The sequence below is a fragment of the Stegodyphus dumicola genome, chromosome 3 (assembly GCF_044657685.1).
Source record: "Stegodyphus dumicola isolate Sdum_Otavi_A_Nest chromosome 3, ASM4465768v1".
Taxonomy (NCBI): Eukaryota; Metazoa; Arthropoda; class Arachnida; order Araneae; family Eresidae; genus Stegodyphus; species Stegodyphus dumicola.
This window is the reverse complement of record NC_140770.1, coordinates 22,690,203-22,708,922: the sequence shown is the minus strand read 5'-3', so window position 1 is coordinate 22,708,922 and position 18,720 is coordinate 22,690,203. Positions and strand designations below refer to the sequence as shown.

Here is an 18,720-nt window from a genome sequence, read left to right as displayed (position 1 = left end):
ATATCTGTATAACAAAGGGTTGATAAAATAAATTTATTTGTGTTGTTGTTTGTCCTTGTTCATGCCATTTTAATGGCCACCAAACACTTTTTTTTAAAGGAAACTAAGACATAATCCTATTAAATTCTACTTAGGAAGTATTTTTAAGCACCTACAATAAAAACATAACAGTAAAAAATTATCAATTATTAACACATATTGCACACACATCTGCAAAACATTTATTTGAACCCACATGTAGGCCATGGTTACTAAATTTTTGTAACAGAAATATAAGCACTTTCTAATTATCCATACCACCACTGGAAAGTCACAAAAAAGTATTGATAAGGCAATGTATCAAGCCATAAAAAAAGTATTTATATGGAGATAGAGGTATGCATGTACCCAATGCATATTTGCATACACATAGATTTGAAATTTTGAAATTCAATAGTAATTCTTACGATTGGTATTTCATTTACAATGAGTACATTTATTTCTGTTATAATGAACTATAATCGAACTATCCAGTTTATCAGCTGATAAAAAAAGAAAAGCACCACATTTCGTCAGAAATACGGTGTTCACCCCAACAATACAGAACACCAAACTTCATATTCTGTGAAGCTGTACTTTTTAAATGACTAAATTTTATGGAAATGCAATCCAAAAAATTGCACTCAAAAGTGTTATTAGGTTAAAAAACTGGTTTGAGAGCTTGTTTACAATTGCTAATACACATCAGTGACATTCTGCATACAAAAAATGGGATTATACCCAAACTACTGATATGTATAATTACCTAATAATTCTACTATCGATTGGTACAATTAACTCTGAGAAGTCTACATGTCTTCTATGAAAAAAGAGAAAAGTAAAAAAATAAGTGTTACAGGATGCATCATTAAAAGGGATGTATAAATACCAAAACAAACATTTCTCTCTAAAGTTACCAGCATATTACTTTTTAGTGGAAATGCGGTTAATCAGAAAGTACTGAAAAATTTACCAATTAATTACGAGGGCTATCCAGAAAGTAGATTACGTTTTGGAATAAAAAAATAAACAAAGTATAGGAAACAAATTTTATTATATACAGATGAAAGCCACACTCAAATACTACTTTTCTACATAGTCACCATACAAATTAAGGCATTTATCGTAGCGATGTACGAGCTTGGAAATTCCTTCGTCGAAAAATTCGGCCGCCTGCGCCTTCAACCACTTCATTACCTCTTCTTGCCTTCCATCTTGCACAAAACTTGTGGTAACCAAGCTTTTCGCTGATGATTTCGTGCAACAAACTTCGCAAAATTTGTGGAAAACTCAAAGAAAGTTCCGTTATTGTGAAATTTCGATTTTCACGGACTTTAGCATCGACTTTTTCGAGAAGTTCGGCGGTCACTATGCTGGGTCTCCCACTTCGATCTTTGTCGTGAACATTGGTTCGGCCATTTTGAAATCTTATGACCCACTGACGCACTCCACCTTCAGTGATAATGTTGTCCCCATACACTTCACGAAGCTGCCGATAGATTTCTATCGGTTTACAGTTTTTTGCAGTCAGAAACCTTATTACTGAGCGCACCTCGCGGGATTTTCAATTAACGCAGACATTTCAAACCGTCACAGTATCTGAACGGAGCACAGCACGAACCTCTTACTAGCACGGCTAGATGCAGACTGAGCTGCGCAACGCTCTGACCCCAAGATGGCCGCGCTAGCCCCGCCCCTAGCGGACACAGACGGAAACGTAATCTACTTCCTGGATGGCCCTCGTATTATTTGGTTTTATATTCCAAGATAACTAAAACATCAATATATATATATATATATATATATATATATATATGGATTTCCTAATAATAATCAAGTATATACATTTTGTTTTTGAAATAAAACTTTTAGGATCCAAAGATCATCAAAATGCCAAAAATGCAAAAGAAAACTTCATACCTATAAAATTACATTCCAAAGTTCAAACTTTAAAATTACCCGTTATTTTGATTATAAAGCACATATATAATTGGGAGCATATACATTACTTCTTATGTGACTGCATAACTTACAGTATTCAATAAAATTATACTAAGTAATCAAATATGAAAAATGACACCACTGCTTTTAGAAAAAAGATTAATACATATTTAATGCACATTTAAAACAGGATATGCACACAAACCTTGATGTCGCATGGCCATTATGTCATTATCAGTAAAAGTCCTAAGGTAATAATGTAACTCTGTAACTCTTGCTTTGGGTAGTATGATGGCAGCTCTGTTCCAGTCCAGAAACTCACTAAATGGCAGATTAATGTGGTTCCCAAGGATTACAGGTATAGCACCAGTCTTTAGAGCTTCATATATTCGAATATGTATTTGTGGTGTACTAATTAAATTATAATTTGCAGGGCTTATGAGAAGAGAAAATGTAGAATCTTTTAAAATAGAGGTTCTACTTTCATATGAACCACACAAAAGCCACTCAGAATCCAAACCAGGCACAGTACTGCCTGCACACGAAAACTGAAAGAAGAAATTATCACCAAAGTTGGACAGCTGCATTTTTTTTAGCACATCTATTATTGATTCCTCAACATCATCACTGTCTTTCCTTATTCTTGAGATCTTGACTAAATCTTCTGAATCATTATTTGAATTGGGAAATGAAGATGCAGAAGGCTTTTGAGAATTATTTTGTGAGGATGATTTGAATGTTCTGTATTCTCCTTGGTATGATAATAAAAATTTCCTACGGGCAGGAGAATATAAATATATTTCAGAAATGCGGTCTTTTTTAAGTATCAAAGGTGGTGCTATTATATCAAAACCACTGCGGAACTCATTTGCATGAAAACAAGGTTGGACAATTATGGCACGGCCAGTGTTCACTCCTGCGAAAAGTCTGGTACGACTAGCTTCTAATGCTAAGTTTAATAAAATATGATTGCGCCCATCCCCATTCCAATGGGTCAAAGATTTAAGATAATTTTCTAAAGATGCAGTATCACTTTTCTCATGAATTTCTCCCACAAGAACAACATAGACACATGCTATAGTTGGATCAAAAGTAATATGAATGTTAATATTCAAAGCTTCAGTGATTGCACTTTTGAGAAGTTGATCTTCTGGATTCCAGGAACCAAAATCATCTGGATGATAGAAATACACAGGGAAGCCAGATGTAAGTGAACACCTTGAAAAATCAAAGCACAGATGAGTGCGGCAAGATTGAATTCCTTTCATACTGGCAGAAGACAAAAATATTCCATCCTCAAGAGATGGAAGAATACGTTTTGGAGGAGATATGTGAGGGCTATTTTTTTCTTGAACTTCCTTCTGAGCATACTGTGCTTGTTCTACAGACACCCTCAAGCGTTCTAATTCAACTTGTTGGTGAGTGTAATCTGCTTTCAAGTCTTCCATCCTCTGACTTAGAATAGATATATCTGACTGTAAGAGAAGTCAAAAGTAAATTCATACAAATTTCCAATGTAAAAAGATACATATTATAAATATATCACTATAAGGAAAAAAACAAACTTATAAAGGCAGAATATTAGGTGGGAAAAAATGCTTGATATTAATCAAATAAAAAGATTGTTTTACTAGACAGTTTTCCAGACAACCAACTATAACATTTCCTTAAAGAAAAATGAATTTATGAATTTGCCTTCAAATGCAAGGTAAAATGTACAGCAATCATACTCATGAGAAGGCAATAAGTATTTCAATCCAATGGCAGTGTGATGTGTTTCACTAAGTGAAATAACTGAGGATAGCCATATGTGTTGTTGCAAAACATGAATTTCTAGTAAAATATTATGGATAACACATTTCGATAAAGTTAATAGAGAATTTCTGAAAAAGTCAGGTTTAAAAAAAAAAACATAAGATAAATATTGCATCATCAAATTTTTGAAGACATTCACAATTGCTAACATTATTTTGGACAATATTGTGTCAGTCCTTCTTTGATTACCCAACTGGACTATTCAATCTTTTTCTTTTTTTGGGGGGGGGGAGGGGATACTAAAAATGTTATACTAATAAAGATATGACTTAGAACACAATAGTGGTACAGCAAACCAGACCTCTGTTAAAAACTTTGATGTGCTGTGAATTTCCAGATTTGAATGCATCATTCTCATTTAATCTGGCACATTATAAACCAAACATCATGTTTGTAGGAAGAATTTATAGCAAACTATGGATTGGATAGTGGTCTAGAATACCTACTAAGATTATTTGCCTAAAGGAAAGGATGCCTTCATGAGAAAATGGCTAATGAAGGCAATTTAATTACATATGGGGAACATCACACAAAAAAGCACATGCAATAATCTGTTAACTGCAATTTGAACTTTTTAAATTTGGTTTGAACCACCCCTGTTTAGCAATCTTATTCACTCGGCAGTCGTGGGTCAATAGATTGTGACCAATCCTTTATTATGGATTATTTAGTGAGACAACTTAGTAATCATTAGTAAACATCTTTAGAATAATACAGAGAGAGAGAAATATATCATTTAAATAATAAATGTTCTAATAAAATGTAATAGTCACATGCTTGTAATTTGCATCACTATACATTCCAACCAAAGGATTATTATAGAACGAAATTTAGCCAATCTTAGAACCAATATCTCCTACATTTGCTGTAAATATATGACTAATGTTAAACTTGTTAAAACCAATTTTTAGTTAATCTTTCAATATATGATGTAAATGGTTTCATTTCTATAGAGCAGGGTTTCTTAAACTTTTTGGTGTGGGGACTCCCTAATATTTATGAAAATTTTGTGGGACCCCATAAGCATTGCGCAAATCCAACACACGTGTGAGTGAAACTATCAGTTTCTTCACTTGTACTGCAATATCCTATTGCAGTTTTAGGTTCCTGACTTTAATTTTTAAAGTAAAATGAACATTTCGATTATAAAAGAAATGTGACAAAATATTGTTTTCATTTTTTTCTTTGTCTGTATTGTCTTATCTATATTTTCATATGCATAAAAACATTTGGTTATTATTATAATAAGTCAAAGAAATATTAAAATTGCTAAATTTTTGGCGACCCCTACTGCAAGTCCCGTGACCCCAAATGGGGTCATGACCCACAGTTTAAGAAACTCTGCTATAGAGTGATATATTTTAATGAGCATTACAAAATGCTACAATAATCCTTTCAAGAAATCCAAATCCTCTTATCACATAGTAATTAATTCCAATGTAATGGATATTTTAAAACTCATTGTACTTATTAAATTAGATATTAAAATACAATAATTCTGAAACATGTTTTTCTATACACAATACGAATGTTTACTAGGATCCCATACGCAATGATCACTGACTTTAATTTTTAAAGTAAAATACATGTTTCTTTTATAAAAGAAATATGTCAAAACGTTGTTTTCATTTTTTCTTTGTCTGTATTGTCTTATCTTTATTTTCAGATGCATAAAAATATTTGGTTATTATAAAACTATTGTAATAAGTTAAAGAAATACTAAATGTTTGGCGACCCCCCTACTACATTAGATTAATAGGCAGACCATAACTGGCCACAGTATGTTCTGGCTGATTTCAGACCTCATGAAAGATTTTCCAAGGAAACCAGACTTCAAATAAAAATTATAATACGTCAAATAAAAATTAAAAAAAAAAAAAAACACTTGTATATTTAAGTTATCTTACTTAAACACCAAATACCATTACTTTTACTACCTTTAAAGGTTCTCTTCTGTTATTGGGGTACCAAGTTTGTACCAGTGATAACATCCCCCTCCCTAAACAAAATTAGCCACCAGTGGGTAAAAGATATACAAAATATACATGATTCAACTGTATATTACTCAGTTATAGTGATAATAATGTACAACATGAATTTTAAAAAAGGGAGGACATAAGTAAGTAAATATGATACAAGGGGTGATCAAATGAAAAGGTACGAAACGACGTAAAACGTAACAGTTAAATATTTGCATATTCCGCCATGGGAGAACGTAGTGAGACATCTCGGGACACTACGTTCCTCGAGCACAGAAAAACCATTAGCTCCGATGTGTACAGTAAGACACTCCGACACCTATGCAGGTTCATCAAAAAGAAAAGACTGGGGCTTCTCACGAAGGGTGTGGTTCTGCTCCATGATAACACACATCCACACGTCTCCAGAGTCACACATGGAAATGGCCAAGTTCAAGTGGGAGACGTTGGACTATCCGCCCTACAGTCTGGACATGTCGCCTGCGATTTCCATGTGTTTGGTCCACTGAAGGAACCCCTGAAAGGGAAGCACTTTAACTCGGACGACGTACTCAAGGACACTGTAAAGGACTGGGTCTCGTCACGGCCACAGGAATTCTGAGAACAAGGAATCCTGCAGCTTGTTCATCGGTGAGATTGTTGTGCTCAGGCCTATGGTGTATATTTTGAATAAAGTCTACATTTGTACCCACCATGTCGTTTCGTATCTTTTCATTTGATGACCCCTTGTATATTAATACTGCATTCTGCTTTAATCAAACACCCATCACTAGTTGAATGGGAAAAACTTCTGAATGTACTTCCACGTGGGTTCGAATTCTGGTGAATGGGCTGGTTGCAACAGCAGCTCTATGGTTTTCTTCATGTCTCACAGGAATATGAACCAATTTACCTATGAAAGGGTATTATAAAGGTATCTTTCCTCTTAAGCAAATAGACCTCATGTGCATGTCCAGAACTGACTGAATATGAAATAAGCCTTAATAATAAAAGTAATATAAAAATAACAGCCTTAACCTTTAATAAAAGTATAAACAGTATAACTTATGCCATTTAGCTTTTTTTTTTTTTTTTTTTTAGTTCAGGTTTTTTTTTACATTGGATGTAACTTTATCTATTTGTTTAACCACACATCTAGCAAGATATTAATTAGAAAGCTCATACTGCTTACATGCAGGAAAGATACTCAACATGACTAAGTAAAACTGTATAGCATTACATACATTTGATTTTCTACAACTTACACTAAAACATCACAGAAAGCTGCCTATTATATCAGATTCTGAAAATGCAATTCTACAAATAACCATAAATTTTAAAGGTTCTCTTCTGTTATTGGGGTACCATTCAGCATCAAACATAAACATTGGCATGCAATCTATCTAGATGGTGGCAAACCTAATGATAGATAAAGCTTCATGAAAAGAATAATTATTTGATATGTAATGAATATAATATATATATATAGTATATACATAATGCTTAATGCGTACAATGCCAAAGATATGCCGGAACGCCAAATTGTGCATTTGAACTTACATATTAATGCAACCATTTTGGCCCAATTTAGCAATTTTTTAACAGATAAAATGATAACATTTATCTATTGGGTGAAAGTTGGCGATTTTTGGGACTTAAATCACAAACTATAAATGTGTATCTTAAATTATTGGTAAAAATTATCAACATATGCAAAATCAACACACTTTAGCAATTTAAAATTTGAATTTTAAGTGTTTAAGAAGGATAATGTGATACATTAAAAAAATGAAACACTAACATTCATCTCCAAATCCATCTGCAATTTTTTGGTGCTATTCTTCCCAAGTACACAGTGCTCTATTTTCGCTTAAAAAAAATCAGAGGAGTGTGGAAATTCAGCATTGTACAAACCTCAGCAACACTAGCTATTTACAAATGCATCTTCTTGCTGTTTCCTTCAGAGATTTTTGGCAAAATTCTGCATTTTTATGAAATTTTACTAAAGTTTTTTCCATTGCTGGCAAATCCCACAAATGAATATTTTAAAATTAAATCTAAGGCAAGAAATATCATGATTTGTTTATAAAACTCAGCATTGTACAAACCTCAGCAACACTGGCTATCTACCAAATGCATCTTCTTGCTGTTCCCTTCAGAGATTTTTGGCAAAATTCTGCATTTTTTCAGAAATTTTACTAAAGTTTTTTTCCATTGCTGCCAAATCCCACAAGTGAATATTTTAAAATTAAAGGCAAGAAATATCATGATTTGTTTATAAAAACTGCTGGAACATGGAATATAGCATAAATAATGCATATGAAAATGGCAGCATTGCTTGACTGAAGGATTTTTCTGAGTATGGTTGCCTAAAGAATGGTTCTGTGCATGGTTGCCAGATTCTGGAACATTCTGAAAATTTGGCGACTACTACTAAAGTGATTGCAATAACACATAAGTACCATGCAATTTTCTGATTTTTTTTTTTTTTTAATTCAAAATGCATTGCTGTGCATATGAGGTGAAAGAAACTGTTCAATATAGAGACAGATCTGTTTTTGCTAAAAACATAGCCAAGAATTACATAAATTTGGTATAAGCACAAATTCAGCAAAAAATGACAATCTGCAGTTCAATATAAAAGCAACCAGAAATCTAGGACAGAAAATTATTGGATTTATGCCCGTTCTTCTACCTGTTTGCAGTGATGCTATTGCTGACACTATGCAAACAAGCTACAAGATTTGGCATCTTTACTTACCTTTGGCAACTTGTGCCCCATTAACAAAAAAACACCAATTTTTAGTTTATTTTCACTATTCTGTATAAAGAGATTACAATGATTTTTATGATGCTTAATAAAAATATTAATTTTATTGATAGAAAAGCTGGCAGCTCTTAAATAAAATTTTCATGATAAATTCAGAAATTTAATTTTTTTATTTATTGCATTGCTAAGATTAATTTTAAGATAACAAATAAATTATTTCTCTATATTACAGAAGACACAATGCTATAAAATTCTAGTTTAAAAAATATTTATAATTATTTTGGAAAAAGTAATATTTTACACATACCTGCAATCTTTGTCTTCGACTTTCTAGATCTCTGAGTTCATCGCTGACTGAAATCTTAATACGAATCATTTCTTCTATCCTGCCCTTTAAATCAACAGCTTTAATTGACTCTAAATCTTCCATCTGTACTCCTTTGTGATGTATCTCTGCAGTGGGACTATCTCTTATAAACTTAAAAAAAAAAAAAAATTAAAGATTAGTTCCACATCCCCCACATACACAGTGAAGAAATGAATGTATTTGAGAATGTTTTATTTGTTTTATGTAATACCCCTCTTTTGACATTAAAAACATTAATATGTTAAATACTCAATTCAAAGTTTGCTTATATAGATACTTCAACGTATGTTCTCTTTGAAATATGTCCCACTTGTTATAGGTCCTGTTTAAATGAAAAAAAATTTTATTTGGTACATGACATTTGTTTGGAATACAACTCAAGTCCAATGAGTTCTTTAAAGAATATGATTACAAATGAACTCGCTTCAGAATTTTCTAATTCACTGAATATAATGATTTAGCACTATAAAATTTTATATGTTGAATTAAGCATTTCAGAATGTTTTGCCTAGGTGAAAGACAAAGTTAATACTTTAACTTTGCTCAGAACTACTGGCGATTTTCCTCAAGCTTATTTCATCAGCATACAACTAGTATGCATGATGTTACATGACACAGTAAAAGCTAAATTGGCTCTTCCTATTTGAAAACTTTACAGCTTTGTTCACCATGACCAGCTACACTCACGTTTGTGAAAATTGCAACACCATGAAGGACTTACGCGAGTGAGCTGAAATTTTCAGGAAATGCATGATATGCAAATGATTAGAATTGCAAATCCGTAGCGCATGCGTATGCTGAGCAGCACCCTCTGAACGGCTAATGGATCCGAATAAATAGACGGCTGTAGCGAGGCGTGTATGGTTATCGGTGGTTATCTGCTAGTGGTAAATGTTAACTCAATCTGTACTTATGCCTCGACGACGAAAGAGAGCGAGATTTGAACAACTTACAGAGTTTGAACGAGGGAGAATCATCGGCCTTCGTGAAGCTGGATTGTCGTATCGTGCAGTAGCCTCTCGTGTGCAGCGTAACAGCAGCACAGTGATGCGCGTTTGGAAGCAGTGGACGGACGAGTGTCGGACAACTCGGAAATCCGGGAGTGGACCCCGAAATGTGACGTCAGCTCGCGATGATAGACACCTGGTCCGCATGGCGCGGACGGACCGTACAGCTTCCTCTAGACAATTGGCAGCACTGTGGTCAATAGCTACAGGTGTTTCATTGTGTGCTTCATCAATTCGTAGACGTCTGCTGCAGTGTGGACTGCACGCACGGACTCCTTTATACAGGATCCCCCTAACGCACGACCATCGCCGCCTGCGGCTACAATGGGCCAATCAGCATAGAGACTGGCGTGCTGATTGGCAGCATGTCGTGTTTTCTGACGAATCCCGCTTTAATTTGTGGTACCATAATGGCCGCATTCGTGTCAGACGCTATGCCGGTGAACGCCACCTTCCGGAGTGCATTATCGAACGCCACAGTGGACGAACACACGGAGTTATGGTCTGGGGCGCCATAGCATATCATAGACGATCTCAATTGCTACGAATTGTGGGCAATCTGAACAGCAACCGGTATATCCGTGAAGTTCTACAGCCCGAAGCTGTTCCCTTCCTTCAAAGCTTGCCAGGCGCTGTATTTCAACAGGACAATGCCCGCCCTCATACTGCTCGGATTGTTAAATCCTTCTTTGCAGTGCAGCAGGTACAGCTTCTTCCTTGGCCTGCATGTTCCCCGGATATGTCGCCAATTGAACATGTGTGGGATGTCACTGGTCGGCGTCTTGCTCGTGATCCTCGTCCTGTTGCGTCTGCAGACGAACTTTGGGTACGCGTACAAACGATATGGAATGCTCTTCCTCAGTCAGACATTCAAACTTTGTTTGACTCCATGCCACGTCGTGTAGCAGCACTTATTGCGGCGCGTGGTGGCCACACAAAATACTGATTCTGATCTCTTGTTCTTGTTTGTTTGCTTTGAACATTTAATCATTTATTTGTACCACTACCACTCAACTGTGTATTAAATTGCATTCAATTATGACGATTCCTTCTTGGTGTTGCAATTTTCACAAACGTGAGTGTATTTTGCTAAACATGTCAACAAATCATTAGACACAGCTATCTGTATTTTGCATGGACAACAGTGTTATAGAACAACTAACATATCAAAATAAAAAATTTTTGAATAGTCATAGAATTTATTTAAATATAAATAATATTTAATAATCTTTTCAGAGCAAACACCTTTTGGTATTTAAAAAACATAAAACAATGAAAAATGGCACACTTACCTTAGATAAATAATAGTGTGTAAAAAGAGGTACCATAACTAAAATAAACAAGAGCATCCCTATGACCCTGGAGAGACGTACTGAAGGCAGTCGATGAACAGCATACCATACTGGAACAGATTTTCCAGCTGGTGATTCCAAAGAAACCATTGTGAATTTTATTGTAGATTCCAATCACCCCATGACTTTTGAATAAATTTAAAAACCTGCCTTATCACTCATCATATTACCCATCACAGAAAGATAGCCTACATAAAGAAAAAAGATTTTATAAAACACTACTTTGCTTATTTAGCTGGATAGTTATCAATTAATAGTAACAATATATAGCAATAGTAGCAACAGCACCAAATTCTGTTCAATAAATACGTTTTAAGTTCTGTTTCTTACTGGATAAAATACAATGCTATGTATACAAAATTTTAATTTTCTTGATACATGATTGATACATACATACATACACACATACATACATATATATATAAGAAAAATTAAAGAATATGTAAAAGATTAAATTAGCAGCATAAATTAATTTCCCTTCTCAATTCTAAAAATGACAACCAATTGAAAGGAACTCCAAACTGATTTAATTTTATAATGCATGTTTCAGGTTACTGAACTAGTTTTAATTATTTGATTAAGCATTCTAAATTATATGTTCTTGGTAATTAATTACATTTTATAACTTACACTTTTATTCCAAGAAAATCCCATGTAATGAAGGAAAGCTTTTATTTATGAAAGTGCAGAGGATGTTCGCATATTTTTTTAGATGATTTTGCTTTGCTGTGAAAAAATCTTCTGCTTGGAATTTTCTTTTTAACTGCAACTATATTTTTGAAAGTATAAATAATCTTCTGCTACTTGACAGTTTTGTTTTCATGCAAAATGTCACTTTTAAAGATGCAATGGATGGAAGGCTATGTTTGGTTTCTTTCTGAAGAAAATTATTTGTATCTAGTTATTAAAACATGGCTTTCACAGCCCTGTTTCGATATATAAAGCTATGATAGGTAATAATGTCAGCAAGAAAGAAAAAAAATTTCAAAGTTGGCTTCGAGGAGAAAAGTTGTTCCAATGCAGTACAGTACAAAGTCTTTAATCTGGACTCATCGAGACTTCGTCGATTCCCAATTATAGATCATCAATTTAAATCTGGTAAAATGGCATGCAAAAATTATAAAATTAAAAATATGAAACCGTAATTTATGAAATAAAGAGCAATTATGATCTAAACGGTTCTAAACATTTCTTTCAATGCGCGAATGCGTAAAGCATACATGATACATAATCGAAATTAGAAAATTGCAACCAGAAAATGTGTATTCATGATGTTTATAATGACGAGGAATTTGACTTAACTCATATTAAAGACGGAGTACATCGAGATGAAATACTACATTTAGTAAAGAATTATAAGTTGAATAAAATAAAAGTATCTGCTCTGAAGATGAGGATAGTGCTGATAGATCAACTTCCAGTTCATTGCGTGCCGCGACGTTCCTCCCCGCAGAGCAGGGAGAAATTGATAAACAGATTTCGGAATGGTTAGAGAAACAAAGGATAAGCCTTTATCCATTTTTTGCAGCAATTCCACTTTTTGTTTGATGGACATCGAAACATGCTTTCGCTTTGTACAGCCTTTGGCAGCTCCAGAATCGGAAACTCTTTTTGACATAATTGAAAGTTCAAGCTTACTTTTTATAAAATTGCTTTAACAGTCTGCAAAAAATAATAAGCTGGATCCAATTAAAAGATTATGGAACAACGCTATCTGCAACTGAAATAGACAATTTTAGCCTAGCTTATACCGTCCATTATACATTAAACGCACATGCGTAAATGTATTAGGCACATGCGTGAACACATATTCATAAAGGTATTATGTGCATGCATTAACGCATTATGCATTTACGCATGTGCAGAAAGTTTGTAGCTCTGAGGTCCGGATTGACTTTATACTATATTTCAAATATTGCAAAGGTAAGTTCCTTCATGTTAAAAGAAAATTCGCAAAGTCAAAGGAGAGTTGTAAAATCATTAAAATGCTCAATGTCAAGTGGAAACAAAAAATTAATGTCTGCTTGAATCTGAAAAGGGCAGAAAAATATAATGTGCATTGTCTTTCTACACAACCGAATGCAGAACATGCTGCAGAAATTTTCATGGCAAACATTTTCCAGAGAAAAATGGAAAAAATATTGCCACAACAGATGAATCTTGCATATATTTAAATGATATAATGAAAAGAATCCATTTATTATCAGGATACAAAATTCTTAAAAATAGACCAAATAATCTAAAGAAAGTTTTTCAAAAGGATTTATGATTGTTTTTGGTTTTTGATATAACTAAAAATTTAAATTAAAGAGAGTGGAGAAAACTGCTAAGGTCAACTCCACATGTTATCAGGAACATATTTTATACCCAATTTTCAAATATGAAACACCTTCTCTTTATAAACAGTGGCATCAGTCAGTAGAACTGTACTGAGACAAACCACTGTTAATTTCCTGTAAAAAATGGAACCAAAAACAGGTATCACAATTATACACTTCACGTATATCCCTACTAAATCGCCTGATAATTAACTCACGGATATTTGCGCTTTTGGACTTTTAAAAAGTGGATTGTCCAACTGTCAACCTACAACACTCCTTGTACTTTGGTAAGCTGTTCAAGAGGAATGGTATAAAATACTTCTGCTACTACAAAAGGCTTTATTGTCTTCGAAATTACAGTGTAGAAAGACAGTGGAGAATAAGGGTTATCAAATGTAACATTTAAAACACAAAAATTGGCTAATTTTTAGAATATGGTAACAGGTAGTTTGGCAGCATTTTGGTAAGGCAATAAAGGTTACTTAGCTAGGACTTTAGCAATAATCTGAGAAGTACACAGTTCGAATCACAGATTATTTTGTCTCAGAGAAATGAGAGATCATGAGACATGTAATATGACATTTTCCGGAAAATTCCAATCGGAATTTTACTTAATAAGTACTTAGAAACAATTTCGCTGCTAAGTCATCCACTTATTTGTGCAGAATCGTCCACTTATTTGTTTGGTGCTTTTTACAAGAGTAAGAAGAATTGGATTTTTGTCAATTTTCTTTGACTTTTTAAGTGAAAATAGGTTGATCTGTACATGGATAAAGTCAAGAGTGTGCGTAATGCCATTTTTGTGGAATTCTGGGATGTTTTTTTAAGTGAAAGTAGGTCGACGTGTATATGGAATTCTTAAAAACGCGGCAAGCAGTGGGCGATTCTACACTTTCTCCCAATTTGGCACCTAATCTTCGTCATGATTAAGCACTTTTGTTCCGAAAAGTTCTAGCATAAGCGTAATTTGGCTAGCAGATTGTTGGAAAAAATGTTGAGTAAAAAAGAAAAAAAAATGCCTTTACTTCGTGACAACAAAACAGCGTCCAAAAAAAAAAAAATGCCTTTACTTCGTGACAATAAAACGGCATCCAAAAAATAAATAAATAAATAAATAAAAATTAAAAAAATAGCAGGTTGCTGTAGCAGGGTTGGTCGCCAAAGTTTCGCCAAGTTACTATAATTCAAAGATATACCCCAACATTTTAGGTAAAATATTTCGTTAAATACAATGAAAATTGTCTAAAAAATTGATGAACAGCCTCTGCACTTTCAAATACAATGAAAATAAACAATTAACATACATAGTGTTAGTGTGTATAAGAAATGCATCATATATTGAAGTAAGCAACATTAAATATAAATATTAACTGATTAAACATTGCTTGAATATTCATACATAAAAATTTACAAAAGTCTATGGTGGAGTAAGACAACTCAGATCAAATGAAATTTAAAATTTGATAAGATCACTAAAATGTAAGAAAAATACAATTCAGATGAAATAATATTTAATGTGAAAAATTATTGTGGAAATCAATAAAAGTGATGCTATGGAATTTGTTTAAGTTCCATTAATTTAATAAATTTCCTTTATCCCTCAGAAACATTTTTTCTGAGCAAGGCTAGAAATTAAAAACTAGGAAATTTGGTGATCTACTAGGAGATGTGGGAGAGTTGACAGATATGCCATATTCAGTATATTTCAAAAATAAAATGCGAATGATTTATATAACAAATTGTTAACAAATTTTTATAACAAACAAATTGAATGCTTAATTACATTATCTTACCAGAACACTAACTTACCATCAGTTCATTATTCAAAAATTCAAATTTGAAACTCTTTTGTTGAAATTAATATCTTGCCAAACTTTAAGAAGTTGTAATATTCACAAGCTTAAAAATTAATAACTAATATTGCATAGAATAAAAATGAATACATATGACCATTTTCTTACACAAATTCCTAAATTATTTACAGGTCTGAACTGTAAATTAGAAACAAATGCTTCCTAGTCAATTGTTATTTTAATTTTTCAATTTAATTTTAATTAAAATGGCTAGACGTCAATACATTTAATCACCTGAAATGCACTGTATGAATAATATGTATGATGCACATGTTTGCATCCATCCTTCTTGTGATGTTTAAAAATATTCAACTGCTGTTCCAAAATTCTGTCTTAATAGCTCCACATAAAGAATATTTTTGACAGATAAAATATTACTAAGGTTCAAGAAAACTCAGATAGTTAATGGTTACAAAAGATTTAATTAAGCTTCTGAAAATATTAAAAAAAAAAAAAAAAAAAAAAAAAAATTAGATGCTTAAAAAAAGCACCACATGAAAATTATAGCTATTTTCCCATAAGCAGCATTATTTAAAAAATATGTTAAAATATTTGTCAAAAAGATTGTTTGGTGGTCACTGCTTAACATTAAAAATCTTCAAAACTGCATCAGGTGATTATTATTACTTTATTACTATTATTTCACTAATAATCACACTACACAATGTTCTGCACTGTCACATCAAAAACATCTCAAGGTGTTGTCAATGATAATATACCAAATTATTTGGTCAGATTAATTTCTTTCCAAACTTTTTAAAAGAAAATGAACTGTAAGTTAAAAGGAAGAAAACTTATACAATCACCAAACGCAGTTAATGCGTTCTACCTTGAACTTCGACACAGCAAGAGAGATTACAAAATTAAAAAAATAATTAATATTGAATTTAATTCTTTTAAACAGTTGATTGACGGTTACAACAGAATAAACAATTTTATGATATTTCAAGAGTACAGTTAAAATTATAATCTATATAAAATACGCTTCCGTGATTTTTAGAAAATGTACTTTTTATGTGCAAATTAGACTTAACAAATAAAGAGCCTTTAAATCGTACGTCTAAAACATTACTTAAATCGTAAGTCTAACAACTTTATTACAAAAATCAAAGCTTATACCTCAAATGACTGGATATAAAGTCACTGTTATACACAATCCGTAGAAAATCACAGCACAAGATTTACGTAAAAACATTTCGCGTAGTATTCAAAACTTCAAATATAAACATACTTTTCTAAAAATTATTAAACATGATTCCAGATACACGTTCGTATAAAGCTCAGCTGACGTACAGTCATAAGTAAAAATCAAGAAGTCGTAGATCAGTAAAAACAAATATTTAAGTCAACAAATAAAACTGTAAACAGAGCGGTGTACTTAATCTTTGAGTTGAGAAGATATGTTGCTTCTTTAGCAAATGGTATTAATAATTATCATATTTATTGCAAAATTATTTTAGATTTCATTGAGAGTTTGGAAATAAGAATTTAAAGTTTTAATTTTTAATACACAGTGAACTATGCATATTGATATTTTTAAAGCAAGACCTACATATCTTGAATTTATTACGTGTACAATGTATTCACATATTAGGCAAAAGGTCTCGGTATCTGCAAAAATGAATATTAGAAATGGTTTTCTTTCTAAACTACCAATAACTCTTAATAAAAGAAATGTATATTTATTTCAATAGTTATATCAAATCACATATAATCATTGACTATTTTAATAATATTGACTATTTTAATAAACTACCACCTTAATAATACATTTTCGAACTCATATACTTAATCCCATACTGAATTATGTAGAAATGTACATAAGTGGACGTTAGAATTAAAATATACTTTGGTGATCATAGACTAAAATAAAAAATACCTCTATATTGAAATTGAAACAATTAGACATGAAGATTCGGTTTTGTTGACAGAGCGGATGCCGTCTCCCGAGTGGCTGTCGTCTCTATTCACGATTTACATTTAGAAGTCATTCCAAGTCCTGCTCGCATATGTAACAGTATTGCGTTTTATAACTTATCTTTTATCTTCAAAGATTGAAAACATTAAAACAGCTGTTTTGATCTCTACACATTTCTTTCTGCCTGCTAAGCCTCAGGTGAGGCAATGAAGAAATAGTTTTACGAGTGCTAGTCCACTGGAAAAGTGTTTTATTTTAAAAGCTTTACGGTTTGTTATGCTTTAGTAAAGAAAAATGCTCACACGTTATAATTAAACTTATCTTCTTAATGATGAATTTAATTCCCATTCTTCAATGTTAGGTGAGGTTAGCGTTAGGTGTTAAAAGATGACTTTATGACAGTTATTTATAGATCAAAGAATCTTGATTAGCTTATTACATTAATTTCTAAGCTAATTAAGATCAAATAATCTTAATTCGCTTAGAAAAGTTTTTGTATTATTCAGTTATAGAATATATCTGATTTCGAGTAATTTATTACCTTAATAATAATTCATCTAAATTTTCGTGTTAAAAGCAAACTCCTTTGAGAAGTTTATTGTTTCAGGTTTGCGAAAAATTAACTCTGTTGTCGTTTGAAGATACATATTTAATTTATTTTTACTTTTATGCAGAATTATCGAAGCGAATTATTGCTTACTCTGAATTGATATGATAATGTCATGAGAAGTTAAAATAATTTTATTATTAAGTCTTTAATTTAAATTGAAGGAACCATTTGTGCATACAAAATAACCTTCGACACATGTGGGTATTTAAAATAACGCAATTCGAAATCCATATTCGACTACATAAAATAGCTTATTTAAGTTGGCTGAATATTATTAAATCTTGTTTTTCTAACGTCGCCTAGTAAAATGGCTGAAGCCGAGCTGGCGATATGATGTAAGCTTAAAGGGGAGGGAGGCAGAAATCTCTAAAACATTCAAAACCCTCGATTTAAATAACAAAACAATTAATTTGTATTCTAGAAAGGACTCGGAAAGATGAAGCTATAGTAAAGCTTTGAGTAACAATAACTGGCTAATTAACATAAAATACCTTATAATATAACAACATAACTTTGAAAAGTGGACGATAAATGTTCTTAGATCATATCGTAAGATGTTAATGCTTTTCATAGCGTTAATTTTTGCTTCAAATGTTCAAATTGTTCAAATGGAAAGGAACTTTAAAGGAATTTTGCGTAATCGGTGGGAACACAAGATTGCCAGTGTTTTCTTTGACTTTTGATGCATTTTTTTAAAATTAAATGTTCAATATGCAAACAGCACACAAAAGAAAAACAACCTAGGATTTGTATTTCAATTAAAAATTTCTCGTTTCATTTTCGTTGCGTT

At 32.4% G+C, this 18,720-nt stretch overlaps 1 protein-coding gene across 3 annotated transcripts in view; it reads right to left on the bottom strand.

Moving 5' to 3' along the window:
• botv (exostosin like glycosyltransferase 3) overlaps positions 1-17,403 on the bottom strand; it is a 55,564-nt gene extending 38,161 nt beyond the window's left edge. Inside the window, exons 1-4 of one of the 3 annotated variants that reach the window (XM_035363710.2) lie at positions 17,282-17,403; positions 11,169-11,416; positions 8,810-8,980; positions 2,165-3,434 (exon numbers count right to left, since the gene is read on the bottom strand). In XM_035363710.2, the coding sequence (XP_035219601.1) occupies positions 2,165-3,434; positions 8,810-8,980; positions 11,169-11,318 (1,591 nt within the window). In that variant the 5' untranslated portion in view covers positions 11,319-11,416; positions 17,282-17,403. Of the gene's footprint in view, positions 1-2,164; positions 3,435-8,809; positions 8,981-11,168; positions 11,417-16,521; positions 16,770-17,281 lie in introns of those variants that run through there. The other 2 variants (XM_035363709.2, XM_035363711.2) reach the window with 2 other exon arrangements.
• Positions 17,404-18,720: the final 1,317 nt, after the last annotated feature.